General features: G+C 41.1%; 1 protein-coding gene across 2 annotated transcripts in view; it reads right to left on the reverse strand.

Annotated features, from left to right (window-relative positions):
• LOC124555349 (alkaline phosphatase-like) overlaps window positions 1–16,873 on the reverse strand; it is a 220,917-nt gene that overhangs the window by 27,212 nt on the left and 176,832 nt on the right. For both annotated transcript variants that reach the window (XM_047129229.1, XM_047129230.1), the window contains exon 5: window positions 10,131–10,344. In XM_047129229.1, the coding sequence (XP_046985185.1) occupies window positions 10,131–10,344 (214 nt within the window). The remainder of the gene's footprint in view (window positions 1–10,130; window positions 10,345–16,873) is intronic.

Consider the following 16,873-nt stretch of genomic DNA (forward strand, 5'->3'; position numbering starts at 1 on the left):
ATTAAAGACTCTGAAGTAGAACGAAACACTATTACACTGTCTGAAAACAGCCTTATTAAAGTATCAACATTAGTGGAAATAGGAAGAGCTGATGTCCCACAATCATTGGTAGCAACAGAAGATTCTTTGACGTTAGAAGAAGTAAAAAAATCTGAAGTGTCGTCCAGTACAGCAGCCACATCAGCCAAATTGTCAGTAGTGTCGAAATCATCAGAAACAGCTGAACCATTATCATCAGCAGCAGATCTACCACCCTCCACAGCAGGTTCAAAATCAAGTCCAGAATCTGTGACTAGTCCATCAATCAGAAGAACAGAGGCAAGAACAGTGGTACAAAATGCCACTCAGATATCATCAACAGAAGAAAAATCAACACCATCGCAGCTTCATTTATCAGCTTCATACACAGCTTCAACGTCCACAGTAACGTCAGTGCCAACTGTAGTTCAAGATTTAAATGAAAATACAGTTTCAGCAAAAGTTCCAATATCAATTGGAACATCACTTCCAGTATCAATTGGAACATCACTTACAAAACCAGACTCAGCATCAAAACTGTCAGCATCTCTAACATCCACTGAATCATCAGCTTCAGAAACACCTCCAGCATCCACTGAAACAGCAGCTACAACTACAGATACAAGACGTATGGTGGCACGTCCAGGGGTAAGAAATACAAGGAGCAGGAAACATGTAATTCTTAAGGATTTTTGGTACCCAGCCTTGGCAAGGAACGGCCGGTAACATTGGGGAACATGAGTACAAACTCCTCTCAATCTAATTTCAATAATTTAAAAATAATGAGCCTTAACATACAATGCACTAAAAATAAAATATTAGAACTTGAAATTGCAGCCAGTGAAGCTAGTATAGATTGTATTTGCATTCAAGAACATTGGTGCATGAGTTATGAACTAGAAAATATTTGCATTTCCCAATACAAATTAGTAAGCCATTTTTGCAGGAAGGAAACAAGACATGGCAGTGTTTGCATTTATGTAAAACCTGGAGTAAAGGTTAAAAATATGACTGTAACTGAATCCTTGAACGAAGAAAAATATTTTGAGGCTGCAGCAATACAGCTGAATATGCAAAAGAGTAAATTAATAATAATGTCAGTGTACAGATCACCATGTGGTGATCCTGAAATTTTTAGAAATAAGTTAGAGGCATTGCTCAAAATATTACATCATAAAAAAACCAACAATAATTATAAGTGGAGATTTTAATGTCAACTTATTGACTGAAGGTGCATCCATAGATCAGTTCCTGAATGTTTTACATAGCTTCAATTGGTATCCACATATAACTAACCCTACAAGAATAACAAACTCTTCAAAAAGTCTCATAGATAATATCTTCACAAATATAGATGCCATAGATATAGATGTAATAAATGTTGACCTAGGAATATCTGATCACAATGCACTTATCCTTAAATTTCCCATAGCCCCTGTGACCAAAAATAGTTCATACCAAATGTACAAAAGAACCTTCTCCACAAATAGTTGCAGTCACTTCATAAATACACTGACTAACCAATCATGGGCAGAAGTACCGTTACAAACTAGCACAAACACTGCATATAATGTTTTTTCTTCCCTGTTTATGTTGAATTTTGAAATGTGTTTTCCTAAGAAACTTGTCAAAACAAACACATATGGGCATACACATGCTAACTCCTGGATCACAACAGGTATTAGAAATTCCTCCAGGACCATGAAAATGCTTAACTATAGACTGAAAAGTTGGACTGACCCCAAGTTTAAAGAATATGTAACAAATTACAAAAAAATATATAGGAAAGTAATTACAAAAGCAAAATTACTAAGTAATGATAAATTAATTAGAAAATCAGGCAATAAATCAAAAACTATTTGGGAAATTGTGAAAAGGGAAACAGGTAAGGGCCTCAAGGATCAGGAAATAGTACTCAAAAATAGTGAAAATATTGAATTAAAAGATGAAACTCTGGCAAATTACATTAATAATTACTTTTTAAGTGTACCAGTGTCATTAAGTAAAAACTTTACTAAACATGAGAAATTAACAGCCCCAAAAGTAGACAGTAGTATGTTGTTAACTCCCACAAATGATAATGAAATATGAAAGGTGATAAAGAGCCTAAAATCAAAAATGTCTGCAGGTGTGGATGAAGTGCCTGTGTCAATAATAAAAAAAGTTGCCCAACAAATTATAAAGCCCCTGGTACATATTGCCAATTTGTCTTTCAGCGAAGGTGTGTTTCCTGAGAGGTTGAAAATCTCTAAGGTTAGACCTCTGTTTAAAAAAGGAGATCCATACAAGGTAGAAAATTATAGACCAATATCCCTTTCCAATTATTTTCAAAAATTCTAGAGAAATTAATGAAAACCAGACTCATAAATTACTTAGATGCTCACAAACTTCTAAACTGCAATCAACATGGCTTTCGCTCAGGCCACAGCACAGAATCAGCTATCCATGCCTATACCAAAGAGATTGTCAGGAGTCTCGACACTAAAAAACGTGTAGTGGGAATTAACTTAGATTTATCTAAAGCTTTTGATACAGTAAATCACAAAATTCTGTTAAACAAGATGGAGGCAATAGGTGTAAGGGGAGTTGTGAAGCAGTGGTTTGAATCTTACCTTCAAGATACAACTCAGGTGGTAGAAATCATCGCAGAGCATAAAAATCAGAAAATCAAGTGGGTCTCAGATGCTAAGAAATTGGAAATAGGTGTCCCACAGGGCAGTGTTCTCGGTCCCTTATTATTCTTGCTTTATACACTCCTGGAAATGGAAAAAAGAACACATTGACACCGGTGTGTCAGACCCACCACACTTGCTCCGGACACTGCGAGAGGGCTGTACAAGCAATGATCACACGCACGGCACAGCGGACACACCAGGAACCGCGGTGTTGGCCGTCGAATGGCGCTAGCTGCGCAGCATTTGTGCACCGCCGCCGTCAGTGTCAGCCAGTTTGCCGTGGCATACGGAGCTCCATCGCAGTCTTTAACACTGGTAGCATGCCGCGACAGCGTGGACGTGAACCGTATGTGCAGTTGACGGACTTTGAGCGAGGGCGTATAGTGGGCATGCGGGAGGCCGGGTGGACGTACCGCCGAATTGCTCCACATGTGGGGCGTGAGGTCTCCACAGTACATCGATGTTGTCGCCAGTGGTCGGCGGACGGTGCACGTGCCCGTTGACCTGGGACCGGACCGCAGCGACGCACGGATGCACGCCAAGACCGTAGGATCCTACGCAGTGCCGTAGGGGACCGCACCGCCACTTCCCAGCAAATTAGGGACACTGTTGCTCCTGGGGTATCGGCGAGGACTATTCGCAACCGTCTCCATGAAGCTGGGCTACGGTCCCGCACACCGTTAGGCCGTCTTCCGCTCACGCCCCAACATTGTGCAGCCCGCCTCCAGTGGTGTCGCGACAGGCGTGAATGGAGGGACGAATGGAGACGTGTCATCTTCAGCGATGAGAGTCGCTTCTGCCTTGGTGCCAATGATGGTTGTATGCGTGTTTGGCGCCGTGCAGGTGAGCGCCACAATCAGGACTGCATACGACCGAGGCACACAGGGCCAACACCCGGCATCATGGTGTGGGGAGTGATCTCCTACACTGGCCGTACACCACTGGTGATCGTCGAGGGGACACTGAATAGTGCACGGTACATCCAAACCGTCATCGAACCCATACAGAAGATATCGTCGCCGTCCAAGACAGACAATATATAAAACAATTGAAGACGTCGAAATGACAACATCTGCCGCTGACAAGAAGAAAAATACTATAAAATCTGTCGCTGCATGCCAGTCTTCGGCGGCTGGCGCGCTGCCAAGATGGACTTGAGCCGCCTTATCGGGGGGGTTAAAGGTCACGTGCTCAGAGAGCGCTCAGAGATGTCATACGATGTAATGCATCGTACAGCGGACGCTGTACAATTGAAGACGTCGAAATGACAACATCTGCCGCTGACAAGAAGAAAAATACTATTAATCTGTCGCTGCACATTCTCTACTAGATGGACCTGCTGTCTTCTGTGGATGTAGACTGAATTTCAGTATTGATCTGAATGATACATTTTCTCATGGCAACGGCTGGCTAACCGTTGCAATTGTACGAGGTGGTACAGGCGTACCCAATGTATCGGGACTGGAAAGCTTCATCGACCGTGACGTCATAGCCTACCGCACATTCCACACATGTGAAAATGCAAATAAAGACTTTGGCAAATCAACATACATGTCACCCTCACCCTTTTCCTTGTATACACGTAATAGACGTAAGATATCTGCTGTTCCAACAGGACAATGCATGTCCGCATGTATCCCGTGCCACCCAACGTGCTCTAGAAGGTGTAAGTCAACTACCCTGGCCAGCAAGATCTCCGGATCTGTCCCCCATTGAGCATGTTTGGGACTTGATGACGCGTCGTCTCACGCGGTCTGCACGTCCAGCACGAACGCTGGTCCAACTGAGGCGCCAGGTGGAAATGGCATGGCAAGCTGTTCCACAGGACTACATCCAGCATCTCTACGATCGTCTCCATGGGAGAGTAGCAGCCTGCATTGCTGCGAAAGGTGGATATACACTGTACTAGTGCCGACATTGTGCATGCTCTGTTGCCTGTGTCTATGTGCCTGTGGTTCTGTCAGTGTGATCATGTGATGTATCTGACCCCAGGAATGTGTCAATAAAGTTTCCCCTTCCTGGGACAATGAATTCACGGTGTTCTTATTTCAATTTCCAGGAGTGTATAAATGACATAAAAAATCCTAATATTTCTACCAAAATAATGTTGTTCGCAGATGACACTAGCATAATTATAAGTGATGATAAAAAATCGTTAACCACCACAACTAATATAGTCCTGAAATATATTCAACATTGGTTTAATGCCTATGAGTTAACACTTAATCTAAGTAAAACAAATTATATACAGTATGGCAAAGCAACTCAAATTGTGGACCTCCAGTTAAAACTAATGGATAAGAAGATAGTGTACAATCCACAAAGTTTTTGGGCATGCACATTGATCAAAACTTAAGCTGGAAAGACCATCTCAAGTACTTATCCCACAGGCTCAATTTGGCATGTTTTGCATTGAGGATATTATCTAGAGTATGCAGTACAGACTGTACTAGACTAGTGTATTTTGCTTACTTTCAGTCCATCGTGTCTTATGGCATAGTGTTCTGGGGTAAAAGTAAATCAAGCTTAACAGATATCTTCAAATTTCAGAAAAGAGCTGTACGAATCATAACACATAACTCTCCAAGAACTCATTGTAGGCCCCTTTTCAAAGAACTGCAAATACTCATAATACCATCACTGTATATTTTTAAAAGCATTCTGTGTACAAGAGCACATATGAAAAATCTACGTACAAATGAGGACTGCCATAATTATAATACTAGAACTCTTAAGAATTTGTATGTAGAAAGGGTAAGGACAACACAAACCCAAAAGCATGTAAGTTATTTTGGAATAAAACTCTACAATGCTCTGCCAGTGTACATGAAGGCAATAATAGATTAAGTAAAATTTAAGACTTAACTTAAAAATTACCTTTTAAGCAAAACTTTCTATGACGTAGATGAGTACTTTGATTGTGTGTAAATTTATTGCCAAAAATTTTAATTTGTATGTCTAAACTTGTACTTTTAAAAAATGCCTTGAAAGTGATATTCTATTATTATGTCTGTAGTACTTGTACTAGTATAACAACTTTGTTGTGACAATTCCTACATCATGTAAATGATATACAGGAAGATAATAAAATGAAATGCAATGAAATGAAAATGAAATGAAACTGAAGTAGATAGTTCCTGTGAGCTAGTATGAGTAGAGGTTATACTTAACAGGAATAAACTAATAATTGGTTCCTTTTACTGACCCCACAGCACAGATGATGCAGTTGCTGAGAGGTTAGAGGAAAACTTGAGTCTCACTTCAGATAGACACTACACTACTTACACAATTATAGTTGGAGGTGACTTCAATCTACTCTCTATATGTTGGCAAAAATACATTTTTTAAATTCACTGGTTTGGATGAATATTGTACAACATTGTACTAAATGCATTCTCTAAAATTTATTTTGGGCACTTAGTTCAGGAGCCCACTTGAAGTGTAAATGGTTACGAAAACATACTTGACCTCTTATCAACAAATGCTCCTGAGCAAACAGGGGGCATCATGACAGATACAGGAATTAGTGGCTATAAGGTTACTGTAGTGAGGCTGAATACCATAACATCCAAATTCACCAAAAATAAATGCAAAATCAGATAAAATTTGCATGATGCCTTCCTAAGAGACAATCTCCAGTCCTTCCAACCTGACCATGTATGCACAGACCAGATGTGGCTTAGATTCAAAGAAAGAGTATTGATGGCAATTGAAAGATGGAGACCAAATAAAGTAATAAGAGATGGAACAGATCTTGTCAAAAATACACAAAACAGGTCAGAACACTGTTGCAGAAGCAACAAAAAAATTTTAGAAAAAAAAACAAAATTTCCAAGAATAGGCGATGTTTCACAGAAGCTAAAAATTTATTGCAGACTTCAATGTGAGATGTTTTTTATAGCTTATATAACAAAACTGTCTTGAAATCTGACAGAAAAATCCAAAGAAATTCTGTTTGTATGTAAATTGTTCCAGGCAAAAGACACAAACAATACTCTCACTGCAAGGTAGCAATGGTAATTTTATGAATGACAACGCCACTAAAGCAGAGTTACTAAAAATGGTCTTCTGACATTCCTTCATGAAAGAAGATGAAGTAAATATTCCTGGTTCACATCAAGAATGGCTGCCAACATGAGTAACTTGGTGTAGGAAAGCAACTTAAATCACTCAATAAAGGCATGTTTTCTGGTCCAAATTGTATACCAATTCAGTTCCTTTCAGAGTATGCTGATATAATAGTTCCATAATTAGCAATCATATACAACCATTCACTCAACAAAATATCCATACCTAACGACTGAAAAGTTGCACAGGTCACACAAGTATTCAGGAAATGTAATACAAGTAATCCATTGAATTGCAGACCCATATTGCTGACAATAATTTGTGGTAGAGTTTTGGAACATTATGTATTACCTTGAAGAAAATGATCTTATGATATATAGTCAGCACAGATTCAGAAACGATCATAATGCAAATCACAACTAGCTCTCTATTCACATGAGGTAATGAGTGGTACTGGCAGGGGATTTCAAATGGATTCCAAATTTTTACATGCCAGAAGGCTTTTGACACAACTTCTTACAAGCTGCTTCTAATCAGTCTACATGACTATGGAGTCTCAGTTGTGTGACTGCTATTTGTTATTTCTTGTCAGAAAGGTCACAGTTTATAGTACTTGATGGATACACATTGAATAAGACAGAAGCAATATCTGGCATTCTCCAAGGATGTGCTATAGGCACTTTTCTGTTCTCAATATACATAAACAATTTAGGAGTAATTTTGAGCAGCCTTCTTAGATTGCTTGTAGATGAAGCTCTCATTTACTGTCTAGTGAAGTCATTAGATGAAAACCAACTGCAAATTACTTTATACAATGAGACAAGATATCAGTATGGAGCGAAAAATGGGAATTGACTCTAAACAACGAATACTGTGGTGTCATCCACATGAGTACTAACAGGTATCAATTAAATTTTGGTTGCATGATAAATCACACAAATCGAAAGGATGTCAGTTCAACTAAATACCTAGGGATTACAATGGAACAACTTAAACTGGGAGTATCACATAGAAAATGTTGTGGGGAAGATGGACCAAAGACTGCATTTTATTGACAGAACACTTCGGAGATGCAACAGATCTACTAAAGAGGCTGCCTCCATTAGGTTTGTCCATCCTCTTCCACAGCATCACAGTGCAGCATGGGATCCTTACCAGATAGAAATGACGGAGGACATCAAAAAGGTTCAAAGAACAGCTTGTTTTGTATTATCACAAAATAGTGAAGAGAGTGTATAGGGTCCAATATGTGGGCTGAGATGTCAATCATTAAAAAAAAGGCATCCTTCACAAAACATCAGTCACCAAATTCCTTCTGCAAAAGCAAAAATATTTTCAGAATGAGATTTTCACTCTGCAGCGGAGTGTGTACTGATATGAAACTTCCTGGCAGATTAAAACTGTGTGCCCGACCGAGACTCGAACTCGGGACCATTGCCTTTCGTGGGCAAGTGCTCTACCATCTGAGCTACCGAAGCACGACTCACGCCCGGTCCTCACAGCTTTACTTCTGCCAGTATCTCGTCTCCTACCTTCCAAACTTTACAGAAACTCTCCTGCGAACCTCACAAGGTTGAGTTTGTGTTAAAATTAATAAGTGGAAGATATTTTTCAAAATTGTGATTACTTGTGCATATTTACAGTTGCTATTATGACTTGGAATCATAGCAGATAATTGTAACAAATACACACTTCAGGTTACATCATTAGGAATGACTACTGTTAGGAGCAACCAGCACATAGGTAATATTTTAAAGATACCTGGAACAACTGAAAGCATGGATTCCTTATTGTGTTAATTATCTAGATTACATAACAATAACAGGCAAATTGTAAGAGCAATGTTTCCTAAACTTACAGCTGCCTTAATATGCAATATCAACAAATATATATATTTTTAAAATGAGTACATTTTTGTTGCAAAATGTGTTCAATACTGCAGTGAAGCATTGTTACAATACAACTTAGTTTCACAACTAACTTTTCTTATGAAGAGGTTCTAATTGTATTGGATTTCCTCCAAGTCTGGTGGTAACTTTTCTAGTCGATAAGAAATTCCCTGAGGTCAAAATGTGTTGAATGATATCAGCTATAATAGTGCATAATTCTTGCCACACAATTACATTCTAATTCACTGTTTGCTGTAACTGAGCGAGTGAGTTAGTTTTACTGATATGTCTCCTCCAAGAACAATCTCTTTATAGTGCTGTGGTGATACATTTTATACCATGAACTAGCTTCAATGACGACACTTCTCTGGCCAGTAATGGTAATGTCACTGTTCTCCCATGCAGATAACAGCAATCACTAAAGGTGTCATTTCATGCAATTAGCAATATAATATGAAATGCCCATTTGAAAAAGTTTTGTTGTTTAAATGTTGCTTATTTGACAAACTGATTAATGGTAGAGCCATAAACATTCCTCTCTTAAAAAATGTGTTTCACTATTTCATAGAGAATGACAGAGAGAAGGTAGTATAGGTGTGTATCATAGTGATATATTTGTAATGTAATCACACATAACATGAAATTTATCTTAAACCCCTCAATCACAATATGCAGTGAAGATTACATCATTTATCATGTTGATTCATTTCTACATGTCGAATAAAGAAAAGTAAGTCAGAGTTTAGTGTGTCACTAACATTAATGTAATTAGAGCATAATTGTTAGTTTGGACTCAACATAGATGGTGGACAAAAACTGGATATGATAACCCTGTGACAGGACGAGTAGGATTTGCTGAGTGGGTGAATTTCGCAGGTCTCACACCTGGATCTTCCAAGGGGCTATGATCCCTGTGGCAGGAGGGAGGGAGCGGGAGTGGCATAGTGAAGGACAAGGATGTTGTTTAGGTTGGGTGGGTTGTGGAATAACACTTTATGAGAAGTGAGGAGGAGCACTGGTAGGATGTCCCTCATTTCCAAGCACGTTGATAGATACTTGAAGCCCTGGTAAATGACACTGTCCAATTGCTACAGTCTGAGATGATAACATGATATTGTGTGATGAGGAGGTTTTTTCTGTTGCAACTGGTTCTTGAGAGGTGATGGGCAGATTACAGGTGTGTGAAGATATGATGTAGGAAATTTCTTTGGTGACTAGGATAGGGTGTCTTGACCTTGGGTCCAGATCAGGAAGATATTGTTATGAATTTGAATTGCACAAAGGGAAAAGGGTTTTGGGACACTAGGAAGTTTTTACCTAGATGGCCTTTAAACTGATTAGCAGATGAGGGCTGGTCTCTGTGGTCTTATTGAACAGAATTCTGCAAACATTTAAAATAATTCTTCTAATAAAATTATTATATCTCACAACATAAACAGTAACTGCAACATTTGAAACAGAGTACTTAAACTGACGATACCTAACACATAATCTGTCTCAGAAATATCAAGATTTCTCAAATCAGTTACATTCCGAAGCACACTATAGGTAGCATTTCTAGAGATTTTGTCCAGTTTCCAGTCTTCTATGAGATTACGTCCATCTTGTCGATAGCATGCCCATGTGTCTATAGGATCTCCTGGGAGTGTTGAAGCATTTGACACTAGAGTTTGATATCCACCACCCATTATTACCTGCAGCAGAAAATGTCAATTTTTAAGATAAATACACATGAATTCTGAGGACAAATAGCCTGTCACAATGTATCTACAAGAAATGTTCTACAAGCAGTTTAAGACACAGATGTAATCTGAAACATGTTCAGAGTAAGAGTGGCATATGGTGATATCTTATGAGTTTGTGAGTTTAAGAGAACTAGTGCTATATACAAAAATTCATAAAAACATGAGTACTTAAAAGTCTGACCCCACAAGTAGTTGATTATTGTACGATTTACCCACTTCATTTTGAAAGTCCTATTTCTATACTATGTAAAGAACTTCTAACTTTTATAATTTTAGAAATCAAACTTTTCACAAAGCCAATATTACTGTTTCATAGCCCAAATTTTTCAGTGTCAAAAAATGTAGTTAGTTAGTTACTGTTGCAAGTTCCACAGATCATTTTGAACGATAGATCGTAATGATGTGAAATGAGTCATTTTACATTTACATCGCAAATTAATCTGTACATATAGTTACATTCTGAACACTTCTAAGTATTTTTAATTTTTTAATTACAAAAAGAAAAAAAGATACTGAGATGTGAGTTTTACACATTACAGAACTATAAATTTTTTTACGGACTAGAAGGAGTTGTCAAGGAGAAACTTTCTACAGGGTTATTACAAATGATTGAAGCGATTTCACAGCTCTACAATAACTTTATTATTTGAGATATTTTCACAATGCTTTGCACACACATACAAAAACTGGAAAAGTTTTTTAGGCATTCACAAATGTTCGATATGTGCCCCTTTAGTGATTCGGCAGACATCAAGCCGATAATCAAGTTCCTCCCACACTCGGCGCAGCATGTCCCCATCAATGAGTTCGAAAGCATCGTTGATGCGAGCTCGCAGTTGTGGCATGTTTCTTGGTAGAAGAGATTTAAACACTGAATCTTTCACATAACCCCACAGAAAGAAATCGCATGGGGTTAAGTCGGGAGAGCGTGGAGGCCATGAGATGAATTGCTGATCATGATCTCCACCACGACCGATCCATTGGTTTTCCAATCTCCTGTTTGAGAAATGCCGAACATCACGATGGAAGCGTGGTGGAGCACCATCCTGTTGAAAGATGAAGTCGGCGCTGTCGGTCTCCAGTTGTGGCATGAGCCAATTTTCCAGCATGTCCAGATACACGTGTCCTGTAACGTTTTTTTCGCAGAAGAAAAAGGGGCCGTAAACTTTAAACCGTGAGATTGCACAAAACACATTAACTTTTGGTGAATTGCGAATTTGCTGCATGAATGCGTGAGGATTCTCTACCACCCAGATTCACACATTGTGTCTGTTCACTTCACCATTAAGAAAAAATGTTGCTTCATCACTGAAAACAAGTTTCGCACTGAACGCATCCTCTTCCATGAGCTGTTGCAACCGTGCCGAAAATTCAAAGCATTTGACTTTGTCATCAGGTGTCAGGGCTTGTAGCAATTGTAAACGGTAAGGCTTCTGCTTTAGCCTTTTCCGTAAGATTTTCCAAACCGTCGGCTGTGGTACGTTTAGCTCCCTGCTTGCTTTATTCGTTGACTTCCGCGGGCTGCGCGTGAAACTTGCCCGCACACGTTCAACCGTTTCTTCACTTACTGCAGGCCAACCTGTTGATTTCCCCTTACAGAAGCATCCAAAAGCTTTACTCTGCGCATACCATCGCCGAATGGAGTTAGCAGTTGGTGGATATTTGTTGAACTTCGTCCTGAAGTGTCGTTGCACTGTTATGACTGACTGATGTGAGTGCATTTCAAGCACGACATACGCTTTCTCGGCTCCTGTCACCATTTTGTCTCACTGCGCTCTCGAGCGCTCTGGCGGCAGAAAGCTGAAGTGCGGCTTCAGCCGAGCAAAACTTTATGAGTTTTTCTACGTATCTGTAGTGTGTCGTGACCATATGTCAATCAATGGAGCTACAGTGAATTTATGAAATCGCTTCAATCATTTGTAATAGCCCTGTATTTGTTTTAACTTTGCTGTCTGTCAGACATTTTATATTGCTGGGTAAGTAATCAAAACTTTTTGTTACAGCATTCTGCACCCCTTATTGTACTAAAGACAACTTAAATGTGGAGTATTGAATGTTATTTTTTCTTCTGGTACTGTAATTATGTACATTGTTGCTCAAACAGTCCACGGGTGTTCTGCCACTCCATAGTGTCCAACGGGCACATTATTTCGGTGATCAGACATGTTGCCATCATCAGGTGTGCTGACAAACTGAACTCTTGAGGGTGGGCGGCTGTATTAAATCCCTTCCCCTTTCAGCATGTTCTCTCCGCAGTCCGTGCCTGCATGTCAGTGGTTGCTGAGACGCTGGCGTCGGCATCTGTGGTGTCGTTGGTGTAATTGCCTTGTCCATCCTAGTCACCCGTTCGTTACCTTTGCTGAGTGTCTTTTTAATTAGACTCAGTGATGATTCCTATGCCCTGCTGAGGTTGTGCCTGCAATCATAGTTGATGAGTGCATCCCTGTTATGAATTTCGATAGCCTCTCTTACGATGCTGTCCCAGTATTTAGACGTCTGTGCCAAGACCTTGGTATGTTGGGAGTCCATTTCGTGATTTTCGGACAAACAGTGCTCTGTGACCACCAACTTGTTGGGGAACCCAAGCCGGGTGTGCCTCTGATGTTCTCGGCAATGATCTTCGATGGTGCGCACTATCTGTCCAATATAAGTCTTCCCACATTGACACTGAATCTGGTATATGCTGATCTTCTGGAAACTGAGATTGTATTTGACACTTCCCAAGAATGCTCGTGTTATTTGGTGGGCAAAAGACAGTTCCTACTCGGTGTTTCCTCAATATTCGTCCTATTTTACCTGATAGTGCGCCAGTATACGATATATAGGCATTGTCTATCTCTTTCTCCATGGCCTCTTCTGTCTCCACATACTGTACTGTAGAGGTGGGGCAGAGAGAGCGTCTGATATGCCATTCCGAGTACCCATTTTTCCAGAATACAGTTTTGATGTGTTCCATCTCTTGGGGCAGACACTCTGCGTCAGAGATGGTGCGCGCCCTGTGCTCCAGTGTTTTTAGCACCCCATTCCTCTGCACAGGGTGGTGGCAGCTATTCACATGCAAATCCTGCATACCCTGTGGCCCAGGGTGCCATCCGCCCTTCTTTTGACCATGACGTCCAGGAATGGTAATCTTCCTTCTGCTTCAGTCTCCATAGTGAATTTGATGTTGGGATGTATGGAGTTCAGGTATATAAGGACATCCAGGAGCTTGTCCCTTCGATGGGGCCAGATCACAAACGTGTTATCCACATAACGTAGAAAACAAGTACGTTTCCATTTGGATGACACCACAGCTTCCACCTCGAAGCACTCCATATAGAAATCCTCGACCACAGGCGAGAGTGGGCTACCCCTTGCGACTCCTTCTGTTTGTTCATAGTATTCTCTATTAAAGAGAAAATATGTGGGGGTCAGAACGTGTTTGAAAAGATTGGTCCTCTTCTCGTCAAATTTCTGTGCAATGGGCTCAACTGGCTCTCGAAGAGGCACCCTAGTGAATAATGAAACAACGTCAAAACTCACCAGGATATCTCAGTCTTTAATGTTGAAGTTGTAGAGACGTTTTACGAAATCCACAGAATTACGAACGTGATAAGGGTATTTACTCAAATAAGCGTTTAGTAATTCTGCCAGGTATTTGGCCAGCAAATATGTAGGTGCCCTAATGTTGCTGACAATTGGGCATAATGGTACCCCTTCTTTGTGGACTTTAGGTAGTCCATAAAGTCTTGGCGGTACAGGTCCTTGAGGTGTCAATTTCTTGGCGACACCTTCTGCTATATCTGTGTCCTTGAGAAGAGCTCTAGTCTTGTTCTCCACCTTCTTTGTGGGATCAACATTGATCTTCCTGAAAGATTCGTCATTTAGCAGGCTCTGCATCTTCTGAATGTAGTCCTTATGGGAAAGAACAACCATGACATTTCCTTTGTCAGCCAGTAAGACAACAATCTCAGGGCTCTGTCTCAGGTCTCGAATGGCTGCCCTCTCTCTGCTGGTAATACTCGACTTGATCAGTTTAGCTCTCGTCAGAGCACAGCAGGTTTCCCGGCGTAACTTCTTCAGCTGCTTCAGGTGGTAGTCGCGCAGCAACCTGTTCAACTGCACTGACAATGTCTGCTGCTGGTGTGAACCCAGGTGTGGGAGCAAAATTAATTCACTTCTCCAGAACAGAAACTGCCCCCCCCCTTCCCAGCCAGCTCAATGTCCATGAGATTGATAAGACGGTGGGGCCTCCAGCAATGGTTTGTCAGAGAGACAAGAGAATTTAGATATCTGATGCCCCGAGGTCTTCTTATGTGCGGAATCAGCGGTCACCCAGGTAGCACCATCAGTCCAGTCCCAGATCCCGGAATTAAAATGATTGGCTAGTTGTAGATGTAGTTTAAGTAGTTCCTGGGAGTTGTACTCAAGGCTGCATCTGGTAAAGTGTATGCTCTCACGAACCAAGGCGAGGCTAGCACGCTTCATAATTCTCTTAGCTGCTGCAGAATGGATGTGATGCATGACCTTAGCAAAGTTTGGCACAACCTGATTGGCACCACATCTCTTCAGAAAAGCAAGAGCACTCAGCAACTGGCTCCTTTCGTGGCGCATCTTGTCAAATTTCTTCATGCTGCGATACATCTCCTCCCCGTAGAGGAATATGAGGTGGTTCTTCAGTTTGTCCAGGCATATTTCTTGCTCGAACAGTCCATGGGTGTACTGCTGCTCCATGGTGTCCAATCGGCACAATATTTCGGTGTTCAGGCATGTTGCCATCATCAGGTGCACTGAAGAACTGAGCTCCTGAGGGCGGGAGGCCGTATTAAATCCCCTCCCCTCACGAGGCGTTCTCTCCGTGGTACACGCTCATGTGTCAGCGGTCGCTGAGATGCTAGCGTTGGCATCTGTGGTGGCATCGGTGTAATTGCCTCATCCACTCTAGTTGCCTGTTCGTTTCCTTTGCTGAGTGTCTTTTTAATTAGTCTCAGTGATGGTTCCCATGCCCTGCTGAGGTTGTAGCCACAATCACAGTTGATGAGTACATCCCTGTTACGAATTTCGATAGCCTCTCTTATGACACTGTCCCAGTATTTAGACATCTGTGCCAAGACCCTGATATGTTGGGAGTCCGTGTCCTGATTTTTGGACAAACAGTGCTCTGTGACTGCCAACTTGTTGGGGTACCCAAGTCGAGTGTGCCTCTGATGTTCTTGGCAATGATCTTCGATGGTGCGCTCTGTCTGTCCAATATGTCTTCCCACATTGACACTGAATCTGGTATATGCTGACCTTCTGCAAACTGAGATTGTATTTGACACTTCCCAAGAATGCTCGTGTTCCATTTGGTGGGCAAAAGACAGTTCCTACTCAGTGTTTCCTCAATATTCGTCCTATTTTACCCGGTAGTGCGCCAGTATATGGTATATACGCATTGGTTACCTGTTTCTCCGTGGCTTCTTCTGTCTCTACATGCTGTACTGTAGAGGTGGGGCAGATCTGCCATTTCGAGTACCCGTTTTTCTGGAATATAGTTTTGATGTGTTCCAGCTCTTGGGGCAGACTCTCTGCATCAGAGATGGTGTGCACCCTGTGCACCAGTGTTTTTAGCACCCCATTCCTCTGCACAGGGTGGTGGCAGCTATCCTCTCAGCAAAGGAAACGAATGTGTGACTAGGTCGTACAAGGCAATTACACTGACACCACCACAGACGCCAATGTCGCTGACACGCAGGTGCGGACTGTGGAGAGAACGCTTCATGAGGGGAGGGGATTTAATATGGCCACCTGCTGTCAGGAGCTCAGATCGTCAGCACACATGACGATGGCAACATGTCTGATTGCTGAAGTATTGCGCCCTTTGGACACTATGTACCGGCAGTACACCCGTGGACTGTTTGAGCAAGAAATACGCTAGGAGAACCTGAAGAATCACATGTACATTATTGTTCCTTTTGAACTGTAGTGGAATATTTACAACAGACCTTATGAGCCCAGAAATATTCTGTGAAGGAGAAGTCAGAATGCCCAACTCAGGCACAATGGACAATGCCACAGTCAGTCACCACCAAGCTACGGTAGAGTTCATTCAGTAACTTCATCTATTTTTTCTAATTTTTTATTTAGTGTGAATGAATCTTTCAGTTGTACTTACAGATCTAACTTTATTTTCTATGCTTTTTAATGTTACAATGCACCATCTTAAGGGCTCTCTGTGATAAACCAGGTAGTCGATTTTGGTGCTACAGTGCCCAATCTTCAGGGCTCTACATGATAAACAAGGTAGCCATGTAGATAGCCACCATAATACACTCTAATAGAGGAGACAACCAAATCTGTATACAAGCTGATGAATCCCCTCTTTCCGGCTTCGGGTACAGACAGTGCCAGCACACCTTGCTGATGTGCCATCACTGTCAGTTTCGTAAGCAGGAAGGAAGAAATTCATCACTTCATACATCATACTAACTCTTCTACTGTAGAGTGTCTGTGAGGGCTT

This window comes from Schistocerca americana, chromosome X, assembly GCF_021461395.2.
Source record: "Schistocerca americana isolate TAMUIC-IGC-003095 chromosome X, iqSchAmer2.1, whole genome shotgun sequence".
Lineage (NCBI taxonomy): Eukaryota > Metazoa > Arthropoda > Insecta > Orthoptera > Acrididae > Schistocerca > Schistocerca americana.